The sequence below is a fragment of the Pristis pectinata genome, chromosome 2 (assembly GCF_009764475.1).
Source record: "Pristis pectinata isolate sPriPec2 chromosome 2, sPriPec2.1.pri, whole genome shotgun sequence".
Taxonomy (NCBI): Eukaryota; Metazoa; Chordata; class Chondrichthyes; order Rhinopristiformes; family Pristidae; genus Pristis; species Pristis pectinata.
Window position 1 is genome coordinate 5,651,132 of NC_067406.1, and position 19,175 is coordinate 5,670,306.

The window sequence follows — 19,175 nt, forward strand, 5'->3', positions numbered from 1 at the left end:
TAGGTAGCCACTCTTTGTAAGAACACAAATATAATTGCACATGCATATGATGCTGTCACTGATATTTGAGACTAGTTCTTCCAGACTCAGCAATCATTCTCACTGTTATTGAGGTGCCTGTCGTACATTCAACATTCTTTTCTGCTGTTCGAAAAGCATCCTGCTCAGCAAACTGCTTTTCTGGTACATATCTACATCTAGCTGAGCCGTGCTCCCTCTCTTGCCTACCACCCACCTCACCTGGATCCACCTATCATCTGCCAGCTCTTGCTTCACCCCTTCACTCCACCTTCTTGTACTGGCAATCTCCCCTCTTTCCTTTCAGTCCAGATGAAGGGTCTCGACCTGAAACGTCGATTGTTCATTTTCCCTCCATAGATAATGCCTGACCTGCGGAGTTCCTCCAGTGTTTGTGTATTGCTTCAGATTCCAGCATCTACAGTCTCTTGTGTCTCCCAAGACTTTGTAAGAGAATTGAGTAATATGGGGATCGTGTTTGAAAAATGGCAGAGGTATTAATGAATGGCAGAGCAGTCTCAAAGGACCCTACAGCCTGCTGCTCCTATTTCTCAAGTTCTTACTAACAGACAATGACTTCTTGTTGGTTGGGAATATTATTGCCCTCTGTACTCTAAAAACCTCTAATACAGCATCAAACAATACATAACTAAAGCAAGTGAAGGCCTAGGTAATTCACTTTCTTGTTATCCAGAATCTATCAGATTTCATGCTTGCAATAAAAACTGAAAATGATACTCAACGATTCAGCAACAGCTTCTTCCCCTCCACCATCAGATTTCTGAACGGTCCGTGAACCCATGAACACGACCCCATTATTCCTTTTTTTTCACTATTTATTTATTTTGTAATTTATAGTAATGTTTTGCCTTTGTACTATACTGCTACAAAACAACAATTTTCACGTTATATAAATAAGTGATAATAAATCTGATTCTGATAGAAATCCTCAGCAGGTTAGGCAGCAGCTGTAGAAAGAGAAACGAGAGTTACTATTTTAGGTTGATGACCTTTATGAGGGAAGGTCATTGATCTGAAACACTAACTTCTCTCCATAGATATTGCTTGACCTGCTGACAATTCACAAAATTTATCTATGTTTACTTGAGCTTTCCAGCATCTGTCGCATGTGTTTTTGGATTCAAATTTCTAAAGTAATTTTAAGTTAAGGAGCTGAAATTGAGTTCAACATATCTTCTTCGTGCCCACTCAATGTAGTTTGGTTTGGAAACCTGAAAGTGACATGTTAATATTGTGAGTGGGTTAAAGAGATTGCCAAACAAGCTACAAAAAAAATTACGTGTTTCCTAACTGCTGGTAGCTACTCTCCCCACCTCATGCTACTGCTTTCAGCATGTCCAAAGTTTAAAATCTAGCTCACTTTGCCTCACTCATCTTGATGTCCCTTGGTGCTCCTCCTGTGACGAGCTAAAGGAATTTGGACTTGACGAAGAGCATCTGGATCATAACTCATGTCACAAACCAGCAACAAAAGAAACACACTGAGCATGATTCAGTGTTAAAAACTATTTTATTAATCACTACTTATGATAATACGTAAAATAAAAGTTAAAAAAAAGTTAGTATGTTAGAATTCAAAAATGTTAAACCTCGAACGTTAACCCCAAAACTAAACTCTTCGTGTGTGTGTGTGTGTGTGACAAAGTCCAAAACTCCCAGTTCCTGAATGGTTCTTAAAGTTCAGTTCCGCAAGCCATAAGGTGAAACATGAGCATGAGCATAAGATGTAGATGTAGAAAAACATAGAGAGAGTACATACGAAATCCAAATGTTCCACGATGGAACCCAAACGACACTTCAGTGTTTACTCGGTAGTGACTTCCTCACCCCGAAAAGCATCCGAACCGTGGTCGTCCACATACAAATACCTGTTTCCTTCTACAGGTCAGCAACAAAGTGAACTCCACCGGATTACTTCCAACTTCCATACATGGATTTCAGTGGCAAACACAGTTATTGTTTCTCATCCATCGATAGAGAAAACAAGCAGGCTGGTGTCTCTCTCCCTTCTCTCTCTCTCTCCTTCTTCTTCTGACTTCTTCAACAACGTCATTACGTCCTTTATCTTCTATTGACGTAAGCACGCCCCACACACATATACACACACTCTCTATCTTAAAGGGACTTTCACTGAGTCTGTAACACCTCCCACCTAAAAAAAAAATTTCCCAAGAAAATTTTAACCGCGCATACAGTTAGTAATGTTAATAATTATCATGCTACACAACTACAGACTATCAGATTAGTACAGATACATGTTTCCCATTTAACATCGGGAAAGACAATCAGCAATCACATTATCTTTGTCTTTAATGTGAGTTATCATGAGATCAAACTCTTGCAAAATTAAACTCCAGTTTAACAGCCTTCTGTTCTTGTTTTTGACTCGGCTCAGAAACACCAATGGGTTATGATCTGTATACACAGTCAATGGTTTCTGAGCAGTGCAAACATATACACTGAAATGTTGCAAGGCTAAAACAAGTGACAGTAATTCTTTCTCTATGGTGGAATAATTCTTTTGATGCTCATTAAATTTCTTTGAAAAGTAAGCTACAGGATGGTCAATATCATCAAGGTCACCCTTCTGCAACAACACAGCTCCTGCAGCTTCATCACTGGCATCTACTGCTAATGAAAATGGCTTTTCAAAGTCAGGTGTTTTGAGCACAGGATGGTAGCATAAAATGGCTTTCAGCTTCTCAAATGCTTCTTGACAAGAATCTGTCCAAACAAACTTTACTCCCTTCTTCAGAAGATTAGTTAGGGGAAGAGCAATATCAGCAAAATTTTTACAAAATTTTCGGTAATATCCAACCATTCCCAAAAATCTTCTAACAGTCCTCGTACCTGTGGGAATAGGGAACTCAGATATTGCTTGAACTTTTGCCTGAACAGGAGCTTGCTTGCCTTGACCTACAACATAACCAAGATACGTTACAGTGGCATGGCCAAATTCACTTTTAGCCAAGTTAACTGTAAGGTTAGCCTTGGAAAGTCTTTCAAACAACCTTTCTAACGCAGAGATGTGATCTTCCCAAGTATCATTCCCAGTCACTAAGTCGTCAATGTAGGCATCTGTATGCTTTAACCCATGAATCACTGAATTAATCATTCTTTGAAATGTTGCCGGAGCATTTTTCATTCCAAATGGCAAAACATTGTATTCATACAATCCAGAAGGGGTTACAAAGGCTGAAATTTCCCTTCCTCTATCTGTTAATGGAACACACCAGTACCCTTTTAATAGGTCAATCTTTGTAAGAAATTTTGCCTTTCCCACTCTATCTATGCAATCATCCACCCTAGGAATAGGGTAAGCATCTGACTTTGTTACAGCATTCACTTTCCTGTAATCTGTGCAAAATCTAACAGTTCCATCAGGTTTAGGTACAATAACACAGGGCGAACTCCAATTTGAAGTAGAATGTCTAATAATATCATTTTCCAACATGTACTTTATTTCCTGATCAACAAGTTTACTTTTTTCCACATTCATTCGATATGGGTGTTGTTTGATTGGTTTTGCATCCCCAACATCAACATCATGGGTAATTATCGATGTTCTGTTTGGAACATCTGGGAACAGATTTTTAAATTTTAAAATTAATTCTCTCATCTGTTGTTTTTGTGAAACTTGTAAATGGTCCAACTTCGTTTCAAGGTTCTCCATGATATTTTGGTTTTTTAGTTTCGATGGAACAATATTTGGTCTAAATTGGCCTTCCTCAACATCAACATCAGGCATTCTAGAAACAACCTTTACATCATCCACCAAGGCCACAACTGAATCCCTCTCATAATAAGGTTTTAGCATGTTTACATGACAGAGTTGTGTTTTCTTGCGTCTATCTGGTGTTCTGATTATATATGTTAGATCAGTCACTCGAGATTCAATAGCATAGGGTCCAGAAAAACGAGATTGCAATGGATTATTTTGGCTAGGGAAAAATACCAACACCTTTTGCCCCACTGCGAATGTCCTAGGCCGAGCACGTCTATCAAAATATGTCTTCATTCTTATCTGGCTGGTTTTCAAATTCTCTCTCGCTAGCTGGCAGACTCTTTCCAACCGAGTTTTAAATTTTTTTGGACATGGGGAGGTCTCCATTTCCTCATTAACACTCCATTTTTGACATAATATCCACTTGGCACTTTCTCAATCTCCTCACATGAGAGAGCTTTTTCTTTCAATTCTGTCAACTCAGGATCCTTTGTCTGTTCCACCATAAAATCCTTCCTCGACAAAGACAAATCTTTAAATTCAGGCTCACTATAAGGATGTTGATCCTCCAGTGAAGACAGAAAAGTCTCAGACAAGGCATCATAATTTTCTTCCTGTTTAGGACTGTCACAAGGAACTACATCAGACTGCACCGGACTGTCTGTCTTGGCTAATTCTTTAGCTCTAGCTCGAGTCACCGCACATGATGGGTAAACATCTGGATCATTCTCAGACTCATCAATCCTTGGTTTGGTTGTTAACCGTACCACAGGATCACTTTCTCCATCTGCAAGGTCATTTCCCAATAACAAAGAAACTCCTTCCACTGGCAAACTAGGTCTTATCCCTATCTCGACTGGTCCTTCTACGAACTTTGACTTTAAAATCACCCTGTGAAAAGGGACAGACATGGTCTCACCTGTAACGCCTCGTATTAGATTTACCTCACCAGTGTCACTTTCTTCACCAAAATTTAAAACACTGTTGTTACGGACTCAGTGAAAGTCCCTTTAAGATAGAGAGTGTGTGTATGTGTGTGTGGGGCGTGCTTACGTCAATAGAAGATAAAGGACGTAATGACGTTGTTGAAGAAGTCAGAAGAAGAAGAAGAGAGAGAGAGAGAAGGGAGAGAGACACCAGCCTGCTTGTTTTCTCTATCGATGGATGAGAAACAATAACTGTGTTTGCCATAGAAATCCATGTATGGAAGTTGGAAGTAATCCGGTGGAGTTCACTTTGTTGCTGACCTGTAGAAGGAAACAGGTATTTGTGTGTGGACGACCACGGTTCGGATGCTTTTCGGGGTGAGGAAGTCACTACCGAGTAAACACTGAAGTGTCGTTTGGGTTCCATCGTGGAACATTTGGATTTCGTATGTACTCTCTCTCTGTTTTTCTACATCTACATCTTATCTTCAGACAACGGTGGTTGTTGAAGAAGCCCTTGCTCATGTTTCACCTTATGGCTTGCGGAACTGAACTTTAAGAACCATTCAGGAACTGGGAGTTTTGGACTTTGTCACACACACACACGAAGAGTTTAGTTTTGGGGTTAACGTTCGAGGTTTAACATTTTTGAATTCTAACATACTAACATTTTTACTTTTATTTTACGTATTATCATAAGTAGTGATTAATAAAATAGTTTTTAACACTGAATCATGCTCAGTGTGTTTCTTTTGTTGCTGGTTTGTGACACTGTCCAGCAAGAGAGATTGACTAGCCCCAGTATCTCTAAGAATTTTCACTGGCACCTGGGGTGACTCATCATTCAGTGAAACAAAACCCTCTGATACATACGAACGGAATTCTTTTCTCACCTCCTCCAACTTTTCCGCTTTTCCCTCTTGCAAGGACTGATCTTTAACAGCATCTCCTAAACCTTTTTGATTTTTAATTGTCTGAAAGCAAGCATTGGGCCCAGCTTCCTTCTTTTTCTTCAAAAGGGCACAATTAGATATCACATGGCCAGGTTTCCTACAGTAATAACAAGTACGCTCAACAGGTTTCTCCAGCCCTGGCTTCTTTTCATCTTTTCCTTTTTGATTACCTCCCAATTTAATCTCCAGTTTACCTGGATTGTCCTTATAACTCTTTTGAAAGGTTTTAGGTTGTCCCCATTTGGATTTATGGGTTAAAGCATAATCATCTGCCAACCTAGCAGTTTCTTGTAAAGTTTCCACTGCCTTTTCATTTAAATATGTTGTTAATTCAGCTGGAACACATCTTTTAAAGTCTTCCACTAGTATCAATTCTGTCAATTTATCATAATCCCCATCTACATTTTTAGCCAGGCACCATCGTTCAAAACATATTCCCTTTCTATTGGCAAATTCCATATAAGTCTGATCTGCAGATTTCCTCAAGTCTCTGAATTTTTGTCTATAAGCCTCAGGGACCAATTCATAGGCCTTCAATATAGCTTGTTTTACCTTGGTATAATCAGCTGCATCCTCAGCAGACAAAGCAGAATAAGCTTTTTGAGCTTTACCTTTAATCACACTCTGTACCATAAGAGCCCATCCTTTCCTTGGCCAGTTTGAACTCACAGCAACCTTTTCAAAATGTTGGAAATACTGATCAACCTGATCTTCTTCAAACGGAGGGACTAATCGAACCTCCCTGCTGGCTGAAAAACCATCATCAGAATCAGATTCCACACTCTTTTGCATCATTTGTAAATCATGCTGCCTCTGTTTCTCCTTCTCCTCACTATCCAGCTCCATCCTCTTCAATTCCATCTGCTTCATTGCTAGATCAGCCTCTATCTTCATCCGAGTTATCTTTTGTTCAGTCTCTAATTTCTTTTGTTCGGCCTCTAATCTCTTTTCCTCTTGTTCGGCCTCCAATTTATTTTGCTCTCGTTCAGCCTCTATCTTTAACTGGGTTTGTTCTCGTTCAGCTTCTATCTTTGCCAGCTGCACCTGTGCCTCAGAAATTGCTATTTCACTGCCAGGAAACTGTTTTAACACTTCCTTCTCAAACACCTTCTTTTCCACATAATGGCCAGCTATCAGTCTCTGAATATCTGCCTTTCTCATAGACTGCTTTACTTCTGTAAGGTTTAGCCTTGTAGCAATCTTTATCAAATCATCCTTTTTCGCCACCTCCAATCCCTTTTGGGTTGGTGACTCCAAAAATGCCTTAATATCCATTGCTGCTGGTTTCCACACACACAAGCCAATTAAAAAGAATTTATCAGACCTCCCTCAAAAATCTTTGGATTGAATCCCGAACAAATCTCGTCAATCTGGGGTACAATCCCAGACGACACTCGTTAACCTTTGGATTGGATCCCAGACGAATCTCGTTAACCTTGGGAACTATCCTGGACGAGCCCCCAATTTTGTCACAAACCAGCAACAAAAGAAACACACTGAGCATGATTCAGTGTTAAAAACTATTTTATTAATCACTACTTATGATAATACGTAAAATAAAAGTTAAAAAAAAATGTTAGTATGTTAGAATTCAAAAATGTTAAACCTCGAACGTTAACCCCAAAACTAAACTCTTCGTGTGTGTGTGTGACAAAGTCCAAAACTCCCAGTTCCTGAATGGTTCTTAAAGTTCAGTTCTGCAAGCCATAAGGTGAAACATGTGCAAGGGCTTCTTCAACAACCACCGTTGTCTGAAGATAAGATGTAGATGTAGAAAAACATAGAGAGAGTACATACGAAATCCAAATGTTCCACGATGGAACCCAAACGACACTTCAGTGTTTACTCGGTAGTGACTTCCTCACCCCGAAAAGCATCCGAACCGTGGTCGTCCACATACAAATACCTGTTTCCTTCTACAGGTCAGCAACAAAGTGAACTCCACCGGATTACTTCCAACTTCCATACATGGATTTCAGTAGCAAACACAGTTATTGTTTCTCATCCATCGATAGAGAAAACAAGCAGGCTGGTGTCTCTCTCCCTTCTCTCTCTCTCTCCTTCTTCTTCTGACTTCTTCAACAATGTCATTACGTCCTTTATCTTCTATTGACGTAAGCACGCCCCACACACATATACACACACTCTCTATCTTAAAGGGACTTTCACTGAGTCCGTAACACTCATGATATTTGAGTCTGATCTGTGCTCCACCAATACGATGCAATGTACTGTACAATGAAATATTGTGTTGAAGATAAAGCGGAGTAAGGGGAGATAAAGCGGGATAGAAAATCACGTGACTATCCTCATGGAGAGAAATCCATACTATTGGAAGACAAATATTCAAAGAACTTTATTACATGAAGCAGTTGTGTATTGTTAATACAATATGAGAATATATTGCATACTTGCCATGAGTATAAATATTTTATTCAGTTACAGTGCCACATTGCTCAGGTCATTGGGACTTAAACCATAGAACCATACAGCACAAAACAGGCCCTTCAGCCCACCATGTTGTGCCGTCCATCAAACCACCCTCACACTACCTAACCCTTTCCTTCCGCATATCCCTCTATCTCACATTCCTCCATATGCCTATCCAACAAGCTCTTGAACCTGTCCAATGTATCTGCCTCCACCGCCACCCCAGGCAGTGCAATCCATGCACCAACCACTCTCTGGGTGAAAAACCTCCCCCTGACATCTCCCCTGAACCTCCCACCCATAACCTTAAAGCCATGCCCTCTCGTCTTGAGCATTGGTGCCCTGGGAAGGAGGCGCTGACTGTCTACTCTATCTATTCCTCTCAATATTTTATATACCTCTATCAAGTCTCCTCTCATCCTCCTCCTTTCCAGTGAATAAAGCCCTAGCACCTTAAGCCTCTCCTCATATTCAATACGCTCTAATCCAGGCAGCATCCTGGTAAATCTCCTCTGCACCCTCTCAACACCTCCACATCCTTCCTATAATGAGGCGACCAGAACTGAACACAGTACTCCAAGTGCGGCCTAACTAGAGTTTTGTAAAGCTGCATCATCACTTCGCGGCTCTTAAACTCAATCCCGCGATTTATGAAAGCCAACATCCCATTGGCCTTCTTAACTGCTCTTTCCACCTGTGAGGCAACTTTCAATGAACTGTGAATATGAACCCCCAGATCCCTCTGCTCCTCCACACTGCCAAGTACCTTGCCATTTACCCTGTACTCTGCCCTGGAGTTTGTCCTTCCAAAGTGTACCACCTCACACTTCTCCGGATTGAACTCCATCTGCCACTTGTCAGCCCAGCTCTGCATCCTATCAATATCCCTCTGTAAGCTCCGACAGCCCTCCACACTATCCACAACACCGCCGATCTTAGTGTCGTCTGCAAACTTACTAACCCAGCCTTCCACCCCCTCATCTAAGTCATCTATAAATATCACAAAAAGTAGAGGTCCCAGAACCGATCCCTGCAGGACACCACTAGTCACTGCCCTCCAATCCAAGGGCACTCCTTCCACCACAACCCTCTGCTTTCTATATGCAAGCCAATTCCTAATCCACACAGCCAAGCTTCCCTGGATCCCTTGGCATCTGACCTTCTGAAGAAGCCTACCATGAGGAACCTTATCAAACGCCTTACTAAAATCCATGTAAACCACATCCACCGCACTGCCCTCATCAATCTTCCTGGTGACCTCCTCAAAGAACTCTATCAGGCTTGTGAGGCAAGATCTTCCCTTCACAAAGCCATGCTGGCTGTCCCTAATCAGTCCATGATTCTCTAGGTGTTCATAAATCCTATCCCTTAGAATCCTTTCTAACAGCTTACCCACCACAGACGTGAGACTCACCGGTCTATAATTCCCTGGCCTATCCCTATTACCTTTTTTTGAACAAGGGGACAACATTTGCGACCCTCCAATCCTCTGGCACCATCCCCGTGGACAATGAGGACTCAAAGATCCTTACCAGCGGTTCAACAATCTCCTCCCTAGCCTCTCGAAGCAGCCTGGGGAAAATCCCGTCAGGACCCGGAGATATATCTGTCTTAATATTATTTAACAACTTCAACACATCCTCTCTCTTGATATCTACAACCTCGAGAACATTACCCCTACCAGCACTCACTTCCGCGTCATCAAGATCCCTCTCCTCGGTGAATACCGAAGAGAAGTACTCATTGAGAACTTCACCCACTTCCGCCGCCTCCAGGCACATTCTCCCACCTTTGTCTTTAATCGGACCTACCTTTACCCTAGCCATCCTCCTACCCTTCACGTACTTGAAAAAGGCCTTGGGATTTTTCTTAACCCTACTAGCCAACACCTTTTCATGTCCCCTTCTAGCTCTCCTCAGCCCTTTCTTAAGTTCCTTCCTCACTACCCTATATTCCTCACAGGCCCTGTCTGAACCTTGCTGCTTATACCTCATGTACGCTACCTTCTTCTCCCTAACAAGTCGTTCCACCTCTCTCTTTGCCTGACTTACTGGAATTGGTGATGGGTTGGTTAATGTAGTATCTCTGAACATATTTAATCTTGAGGAAGTAAGAGGCATGGAGAGGAATGTCTAGTGAATCTGAATTTTCCGGTTAAGGGAAGATTTCCCTTGGATTAGTTGCATTGTATACACTGGGATTTGCTAATAACAATGCAAGAAAGCTTAATAATGCATTCAATTAATTATAAAATAAATAGACAAAAATTTTAACGATAGGAAGAAGTTGGGATGTAGATTTTCAATAGATTGTTGCTTGATTACATTCAAGTTGATTTGACCATCTTTCATATTGTGGTTCAATTCGATTTTTCTTCTCAGAAAACAAATAAGGGCTAAGTTGCTGTGGGAGTTGCTACTGATGTTTTTGGATGTGGTCATGAGAAGCATGAATATGGAGTCCGACAATTGGAACTGTTTTCTCACATGGATCTGTTTGTTTGAAATGAGCTATTTTGATTTTCTGGACTCCCTGTGGTTAAAATTTCTTTAGCCACTTAGTTGCCTGACTGTTGCTTCAATAGTGACATTATTTATGAAAGCCTTGGTGATGTAGAGTCAGACTGAACAAGTTTTAAGCAACCAGAAACTGGTGGTTCTTGTGATTTTTTTTCTTTCACTTTGTTCTTTTTCCAGCCAATGAAGGTTGATATGTGTAACCATCAAGAACCAAAAATATTGCTTGTAATTGGTAAATATCAATTGGCTATCAGCATAAATTGCAACTGTTTTCAATGTCACAAGACAAATAATCAGATGTTTTTCATCTGGTTCTACATCAGATGTTCAACTTCACAGCTACAGTGAACATAGAACAAAGAACAGTACAGCACAGGAACAGACCCTTTGGTCACTGTGTCTGCACTGACCATGCTGCCAGTCCAAATTAATCCTATCTGACTGCATGTGATCTGTATCCCTCTATTCCCTGTCTGTTCATGTGTCTGTCTAAATGACTCTTTAAAAATCACTATCATATCTGCTTCTACTACCTTCCCTGCAGTGCATTCCAGGCAACTACCACTCTGTGTGTTTTAAAACAAAAAATAATAATTTGCCTCACAAATTTCCTTTTAAGCTTTCTCATTAGGCATATGCTCTCCAGTATTTTAACATTTCCACTCAGGGTGAAAGACTCTGACTATCTACCCTTCTCTGTTCTACAACACTTCCAGGGACCTACCGTTTACTGTGCAGGTCTTGCCCAGGTTCAACTTGCTAAAGTGCAACACCTCGCCCTTGTCTGAGTTAAATTCCTTTTGCCATTCTCTGGCACACTTCCCAAGTTGGTCTAGATCCCCTTGTAAACTTAGATAACTTTCTTCACTGTCTACTACACCACCATTTTTGGTGTTGTCTGCAAGCTTACAAACCATATTAAGAATGTTGCCATCCATATCTTTACAAACAGCAGTGGACTCAGCATTGATCCCTGCAGCACACCACTGGTCACAGGCCTCCAATGTGAAAAACAACCCTATGCTATCACCCTCTGCCTCCTTCCACCCATCCAATTTTGATTCCAAATCGCTAGCTCACCCTGGATTTCATGTGATCTCACCTTCCAGACTAGCCTACATTGCAGGACTTTATCAAAAGCCTTGCTAAAGTCCATGTTGACCACGTCTTCTGCCCTGCCCTTATCAATCTTCTTGGTCACCTCTTTCAAAAAAAACCAAATTCACGAAATGTGACTTCCCACTCATAAGGCCATGTTAACTCTCCTATTGGTCCTTGCAGGCAGATCCTGTCCCTCCGAATACCCTCCAGTAACTTTCCCATCACTGATGTTAGGCTCATTGGCATGTAGTTCCCTGGGTCTGCCAAGTCCCCTGCAGTTTCTTCCTTAGCTTCCCACAATGTCCAAGCATACACTTGGTCAGACTGCTGGCACCTCCTCTTTTATAATGTGGATATGCTCCAAGACATCACTATTCATATCCCTTAATTTCTTGGCTTGTATGACCTTCTCCACAGTAAATAAAGATGAAAATACTCATTTTAAGATCTTGCCCATCCCTTGTGGCTGCACAGATAGATGACCACATTGATCCTTAAGGGGACTTATTCTATCCCTAGTTACCCTTTACCTGTTATTAAACTTTGTAGAATCACTTAGGATCCTCCTTCACCTTATCTTCCAGAGCTCTTTCACGTCATATTTTTGCCCTCTTGATTTCCCTTTTAAGTGAACTCCTAAATCTCTTGTACTCTTCAAGGGATTTGCTTGATTCCAGCTGCCTTTACCTGTCATAAGCCTCCTTTTTCCCGACCAGAGCCTCAGTATCCTTCATCCTTAACCCTGCCAGTCTTGCTCTTCACTCTAACAGGAACACACTGTCCCTGACCTTTCCATATTTTACCTTTAGAAGTTTCCCACTTGTCTGCCATCCCTTTACCTGCAGACAGCCTCTGCCAGTCAACCCTTGCAAACCCCTGCTTTCAAAATTTGCCTTGCCCCAATCTAGGGCTTTAACTTGTGGACCAGTCCTATCTTTTTCCATAACTGTTTTAAAATTAATAGAATTATGCTCCCCCACTGACACTTCAGTTACTTGGCCTGCCTAATTTCCCAATAGGAGATCCAATGTTGCCCCCTCTCTAGAAGGGCCATCTATATATTCTTTGAGGAGACTTTCCTGGTCACAAGGTCAATCTTATCCTCACCCACAAATATGTTAAAACTAATGGAATTATGGTCACTATTACTTGATTTAACCTCTACCTTCTTAATCACTCCACCTGTTGAGCCACTGCTTTGGTTCCCACACCCCTGCCAGACTAGCTTAAACCCTCCCAAATAGCACTAGCAAACTCCCTGCAAGGGTATTGGTGCCTCTCCAGCTTGGCTGTAAGCTGTCTTTCTTGTACAGGTCCCACTTGCCCCAGAGATCCCAGTGATCCAGGTATCTGAAACCCTCCTTCCTATGCCAGCTCTTTAGCCACACATTCAGCTGTACTATCTTCCTATTTTTGGTCTCACTAGCACATGGCACAGGGAGTAATCCTGAGATTACAACCCTAGATGTCCTGCTTTTTAACTTCCTTCCTAATTCCCTAAATTCTCCTTGTAGTACCTCGTTTCTGCCTTTGTCTTTAGTACCAATATGGTCTTTAGTACCAATATGGACCATATCCTCTGACTGCTTATCCCACCCTTTTAGAATATCCTGCGTCCACTCAGAGATCTCCTTGACACTGGCACCAAGGAAGCAACACACCATCCTGGAGTCTCACGGCCACAGAAATGCCTATCTCTCTGACTGTCACTCACCTAGACTTTGACCTTCCCTGCTATATAACAGAGCCAGTTCTAGAACATAAAACAGTACAGCACAGAACAGGCCCTTCGGCCCACAATGTTGTGCCGACATAGCTATTCCCTCTTACTTACAGAATGCCTATATCCCTCTATTTTCCTCTCATTCATGTGCTCATCTAAGCCCCTTTTAAAAGCCCCCAATGAATTTGCCTCCACCACCCTATCAGGCAATGCATTCCAGGCATCCACCACTCTCTCAGTAAAAAAACATACCCCTCACGTCTGTTCTGAACCTACCCCCCGCACCTTAAATGCATGCCCTCTGATATTGGATCGCTCAATCTCTCCTTCCCTTTCCTTTTCTCTCATGCAATTCTCTAGTTTCCTTTTGCAAGTATATGATTTTGTTGTCCCAACCACTTCCTGTGACACTGTAAAATAAAAACAGAAAATGCTGAAAATACTCAGCAGTCTGTGGGCAGAGAAACAGATGGTGCCACTGATCTCGCTGTAGCTGTTGCTTCCCCCTGAGAGGCTATCTGCCCTCCTACGCTTCCCCCACCCCTGCCCCAAAAGCAGTACCCACAGTGCTATACCTGTTAGAGAGGGGAATAGCCACAGGGGACAAATCCATCCAGTCTGAGAGGAGCTGCAGCTGGACACACTTCCTGCAAATGTGATTGCCAGGGACACTTGACCTCTCCCTGATCTACATTTCACGAGGGGCATACCACCTTACTGACTGACATTTCGATCCCTCAAGTTACTACTGGCTTTAAAAGGGGGGAGAGAAAAAGGAAAAACCTTGCCTTGACTTGCCTTGTCATCACTCAGCCACACTTAAGCAAGCACTACATTTCGACCTCAAAACAGCCCTTCTCAAAATGGCCACTCCGCTATAGCTCACGACCTTTTGAAATTGTTCCTTTCCCTCCACGCAAGTACTATATGTTTGAAATTAACTGGCTCCTACCTGCTTAGAGTCTTTTTAAAGGATTCCTTTCCCTCATTGCAAGTACTGCTGGACCGAAATGAATGCTTTTACCTGCTCACAGCCTTTTTAAATCACTCCTTTCCCTCCAAGTAAGTTCAATGTGTGCTGTCAGTGTGAAGTTCACATGTTCCCCCTGTGACTGCATAGATTTCCCCCCAATTTTTTCCTACATCCCAAAGACCTGCTGATTGGTTATTTGACTATTGTAAATTGCCCTTAGCAGGTGGCAGAAGAATTGGAGGATGGGGGAATTGTTGGGCATATGAGAGGGAGCAAGATTACAGGGAAATAAATGGGGGAATGGGATTGAGGGGAATATTCTGAGAGCTGGCAGACTCCTTCAGTGAAATAGCCTCCTATGTCATAACAGACTGTAGATGCTGGGATCTGGAGCAAAAAAGCTGCTGGAGAAACTCGGAGGGTCAAGAAGCATCTGTGGAGGCAAAGCGATAGTTGACGTTTCGGGTCGAAACCGTGCATCGGGACTCAGGATGAGAAACGTGCACAACTTTTCCTGTACAGTGATTTGATTTCTAGATTATTGACTGACATTCTTTTATTTTTGGTATAGTTTAAATGCCACAATTACATTCGAATCCTGGAAGTCTGGAATGAGACACATCTCTTTGCCTGTGGGACCTACGCTTTTGACCCTCATTGTGCATTTATCGTAAGTACCATTTATTAATGCTGTATGAACCCTTGCCAAAATTGCTTCTGTAGTTTATAGCCCAAGTTAATAAATTTACTTTCTGTCAGTAATAAGTGCATTGTAGATGCTGTAATGGTTTCTATTTCTTTCTAAGTGGAATAATATTCTCTGGTATATGTGTGTTTGGCTCTTAAATGCCTCCAAGGGGTAACAAGCCAACAAGTTGTACCAGTACTGCTATGTTTAAACAGAGAAGGAATAAAACTGGGTGGACAACTAGGCATCAATACAGGCACCGAATTCAGATACAGCAATATTGCTTCTAGCGCAGTCGACCTTGCAAATCCTTGCTCACAAACATCTGGGGCTGGCATCTAAATTGTCAGACTTGTTTGGCAGTGAAGCAACAGCCTGACATAGTTGTACTCACAGAATCCTGCCTTGTAGACAGCATCCTGAATTCCTTCAGTACAATTCCTGGGTACACCTTGTCCTACTAGCAGGATAGATCTACCAGAGGTGTCCATGCCGTGGTATACAGGTGAGAGGGCATGGCCCATGGAGTCTTCAACATTGACTTTCCATGAAGTCTCATGGCATCAGATCTAACTTGGGCAAGGAACCCTTTTCCTGATTATCCTCTACCATCCTCCAACACTTGGGGAAGGGGGGAAAGAGTCAAAGGTATCAAGGGTGAAGAGTGTTCTCTGGATGGGGACTTCATTGTCCATCACCATCTTGAAAACATTACTACTGACAGTGGTGGCTGAGTTCCAAAGGACATGGTTGTCTGAATGGATCTGTGCAAGTGATGAATGAACACAAGCAATAAATCTACTTGACCTAGGCTTCACAAATTTACCTGTAGCGGATGCATACTTATTCAGTAAGGTGGTTAAAAAGGTTTACAGGTGCTTTCCTTTATTAGCTGAGGTGTAAAATATAAGAGCACAGATGTTATGCTGGAACTGTTCTCAACATCAGTTGGGCGACAACTTGATTCATGTCTATAATTCTGGTCACCACATTTGGGAGAGTGCGGGAGAGATTTGTGAAGGTGTTGAGAGGATTGAAAAAATATACGGAAAGATGGAATAAACTATGGTTAAGGAGAATATTGTAGTGATTGAGAGAAAGGAAGTCTTGGAACCTTCAAGTGCAGAATCTGGATGGAATTCTTAAACATTAGAGGCGCCAATAAACTAATTGGAGTATTCTGTAGGTTATCAACCCTTGGGAAGAGTAGAGAGAAGCAAATTTCTGGAGAAGTTCTGGAAATGATCAAAAGCTGTCAAGGAGTTGTAAAAAGGTACTTCAGCTATCCTAATGTAGACTGGAATGTTAATATCACAAGGGGAAAGTAAAGGGCAGGCCTTTACTTTTCTTCACTTAAATTCCTTCACTCAAAAGGTGGTGAATCTGCAGTTTTCCCAGAGGGCTGTAAAGGCACAGTCGTTGATTGTGTTCAAAACTGAGGATGATATTTCTAGATACGAAAATAAAAATGAAGCGGTATGGAGTAAGGCAGAAAAACTGTGATTGAGGTAGATTGATCATGATCTTGTTGAATGGCAGAGCAGGTTTCAGGAGCCAAATGGCTACTTTCATTCCTAGTTTTTTATGCTCCTCGAAATAAAATGTATTCAGAGCAAATTTTTGAACTGTTTCCAAATGGATGGGGTTCCGGGAAAATGAGTTGGGCTTGGTGGAACAAGTACCAAGGGAGGAACATCAGGGAGCAGTGGTCATAATGTTTAGAATTGCTGTGCCAAAAGATATGGCCCATTGTAATGTAAAAATAGGCAATTGGAGAAAGGTCAATTTCAATGCTCTGATATCTGGCAGAGATAAGAACATTTAAAAAAAAAGGAACAGGAGTAGTTCACTTGGGTTCTGAAACTTACAGTGCAATTTAGTAAGATAATGGCTGATCTTTTATCTTAATGCTGTTTTCCTGTCCTATTCCTATATATCTTGATTTCTTTACAACATAAAAATCTCTTGCTGTTTTGAATCCATTCAATGACTGTGCGTCTACAGCAAGCTAGGTGAGACAGTTCCAAGGATTTCTCACCTTCCAAGTTTAAAAATTTCTTCACCTCAATGGCTTTCCCTTTATTTTGAAGTTGTAGCACTCAGACAACAGCAAAACATATGTCAGGCTTCCGTTTATTGATTACAGCTCGGTGTTCAATACCACCATCCCCTCAGTATTAATCATCAAGCTTCTAAACCTGGGCCTCTGCACCTCCCTCTACAATTGGATCCCCGACTTGTTCATTGGGAGACCACAGTCAGTGTGGTCCTCCTCGCTGACAATCAACACAGGCGCACCTCAAGGATGTGTGTTTAGCCCACTGCTCTACTCTCTCTACGCTCATGACTGTGTGGCCAAAAACAGCTCAAACACCATTTATAAATTCACAGATGACACCACTGTTGTTGGTAAAATCTCAGATGGCAGCAAGGAAGCATACAAAAGTGAGATAGATTGGCTGGTTGAGCAACAATAACCTTGGACTCAATGTCAGCAAGACCAAGGAATTGATTGTGGAGTTCAGGAACAGGAAATTGGGAGAATACGCACCAGTCCTCATTGAGGGGTCAGTGGTGGAAAGGGTGAACAGCTTCAACATCTCAGAGGATCTGTCCTGGGCACAACACATTGATGCAATCACAAAGAAGGCACGCCCGTGGCTGCACTTCATTAGGAGATTGAGGAGATTTGGTATGTCACCAAAGACTCTGACAAATTTCTGCAGATTTACGGTGGAGACCATCCTGACTGGTTACATCACAGCCTGGAATGGAGGTTCCAATGTGCAGGATCGCAAGAGGCTGCAGAGAGTTATAGACTCAGTCAGCTCCATCATGATCACAACCCTCCCCACCACTGAGGACATCTTCAAGAGGCAGTGCCTCAAGAAGGCAACATCTATCATTAAGGACCTTCACCATCCGGGACATGCCCTCACTCATTACTACCATCAGAGAGGAGGTACAGGAGACTGAAGACCCACACTCAACGATTCAGGAACAGCTTCTTACCCTCCGTCATCAGATTTCTGAACGGTCCATGTACCCATGAACACTACCTTATTATTCCTTTTTCCTTGCACTATTTATTTTGTAATTTATAGATTTTTGTCTTTGCTGCAAAACAACAAATTTCATGTCATATAAGACAGTGATAATAAACCTAATTCTGATAACCTCTGCTCTCGACTCAGCCAGTGTTAACATCCCATCATCTTACTTTTTAACTCTTCCAATAGCCAAGTGATTGCACCACCACTTATTTCCTGATTAATACTAAATTGTGCATTGCCAGTACTATTTGCGGACCTATATACTACTAACGCCAATATTTTGTGCCCCATGCTGTTTCTTAACTCCATTCAAACTGATTCTGCTTATTGATTTTCTGAGCAAAGGCCCTTCCTTTTATTATCTTTAACTTGTTCATTAATATCAGAGTTTATCCCAGCTCCCTTTACTTTTTGTGTATCTCTTAAAGTTAAACATCCCCAACTTTGATCACTTAGGGCCACATATCTAAAATGTTTGTTTCATATCCATTTATTCCACTTTGTGATTTTAATTCACCTGTCTTGTGAAAAATGCTGCATGTACTTGGATAAAAAGCCTTCATTTTTTCCCCTTTTTACTATATTTCTTTGCTCTGATTCCAGTTGGAGGTGTATAGTCTTATGTTTTTATGCTCTGTTCTTTCTAGTTATTGTTACCATTTTTTATACCTTGCATTATTGTCTTGTCCTTTCTAACTTTCTGAATTTCCTCTCATCAGAACATGCCCCCACCTAGCTCTTTAGTATAAAGCCTTATCTGCAGCTTGGTTCATAAGGGAAGGCAAAGGAGTTGGGGGGCGGGGAGGGGGGGAAGAACAAGAAAGGGTGGGGCTTTGTCTTCGCTTTGTCTTCCCTTTGTCTCCTTTGTCTTCCCTTATTCCTGTGGCTCCCTTCCCCTGCCTTGATGACCTGCCCATCTCCTCTCCTCCCCTCCTCCATCCTTTATTCCATGGTCCACTGCCCTCTCCTACCGGATTCCTCCTCCTTCAGCCCTTTGCCTCTTCTACCTATCACCTCTCAGCTTCTTACTTCTCCCCCTCCCCTTC

The 19,175-nt window shown here is 41.9% G+C and overlaps 2 protein-coding genes across 4 annotated transcripts in view; one reads left to right on the forward strand and one right to left on the reverse strand.

The window, feature by feature from the left end:
• Window positions 1–7,821, reverse strand: part of LOC127580023 (uncharacterized) — a 399,650-nt gene extending 391,829 nt beyond the window's left edge. The window contains 1 exon segment of the mRNA XM_052033163.1: window positions 7,549–7,821. The gene's annotated coding sequence lies outside the window, so the exon portion shown is untranslated.
• sema4f (sema domain, immunoglobulin domain (Ig), transmembrane domain (TM) and short cytoplasmic domain, (semaphorin) 4F) overlaps window positions 1–19,175 on the forward strand; it is a 166,986-nt gene that overhangs the window by 82,018 nt on the left and 65,793 nt on the right. For all 3 annotated transcript variants that reach the window (XM_052038547.1, XM_052038563.1, XM_052038555.1), the window contains exon 4: window positions 14,960–15,058. In XM_052038547.1, the coding sequence (XP_051894507.1) occupies window positions 14,960–15,058 (99 nt within the window). The remainder of the gene's footprint in view (window positions 1–14,959; window positions 15,059–19,175) is intronic.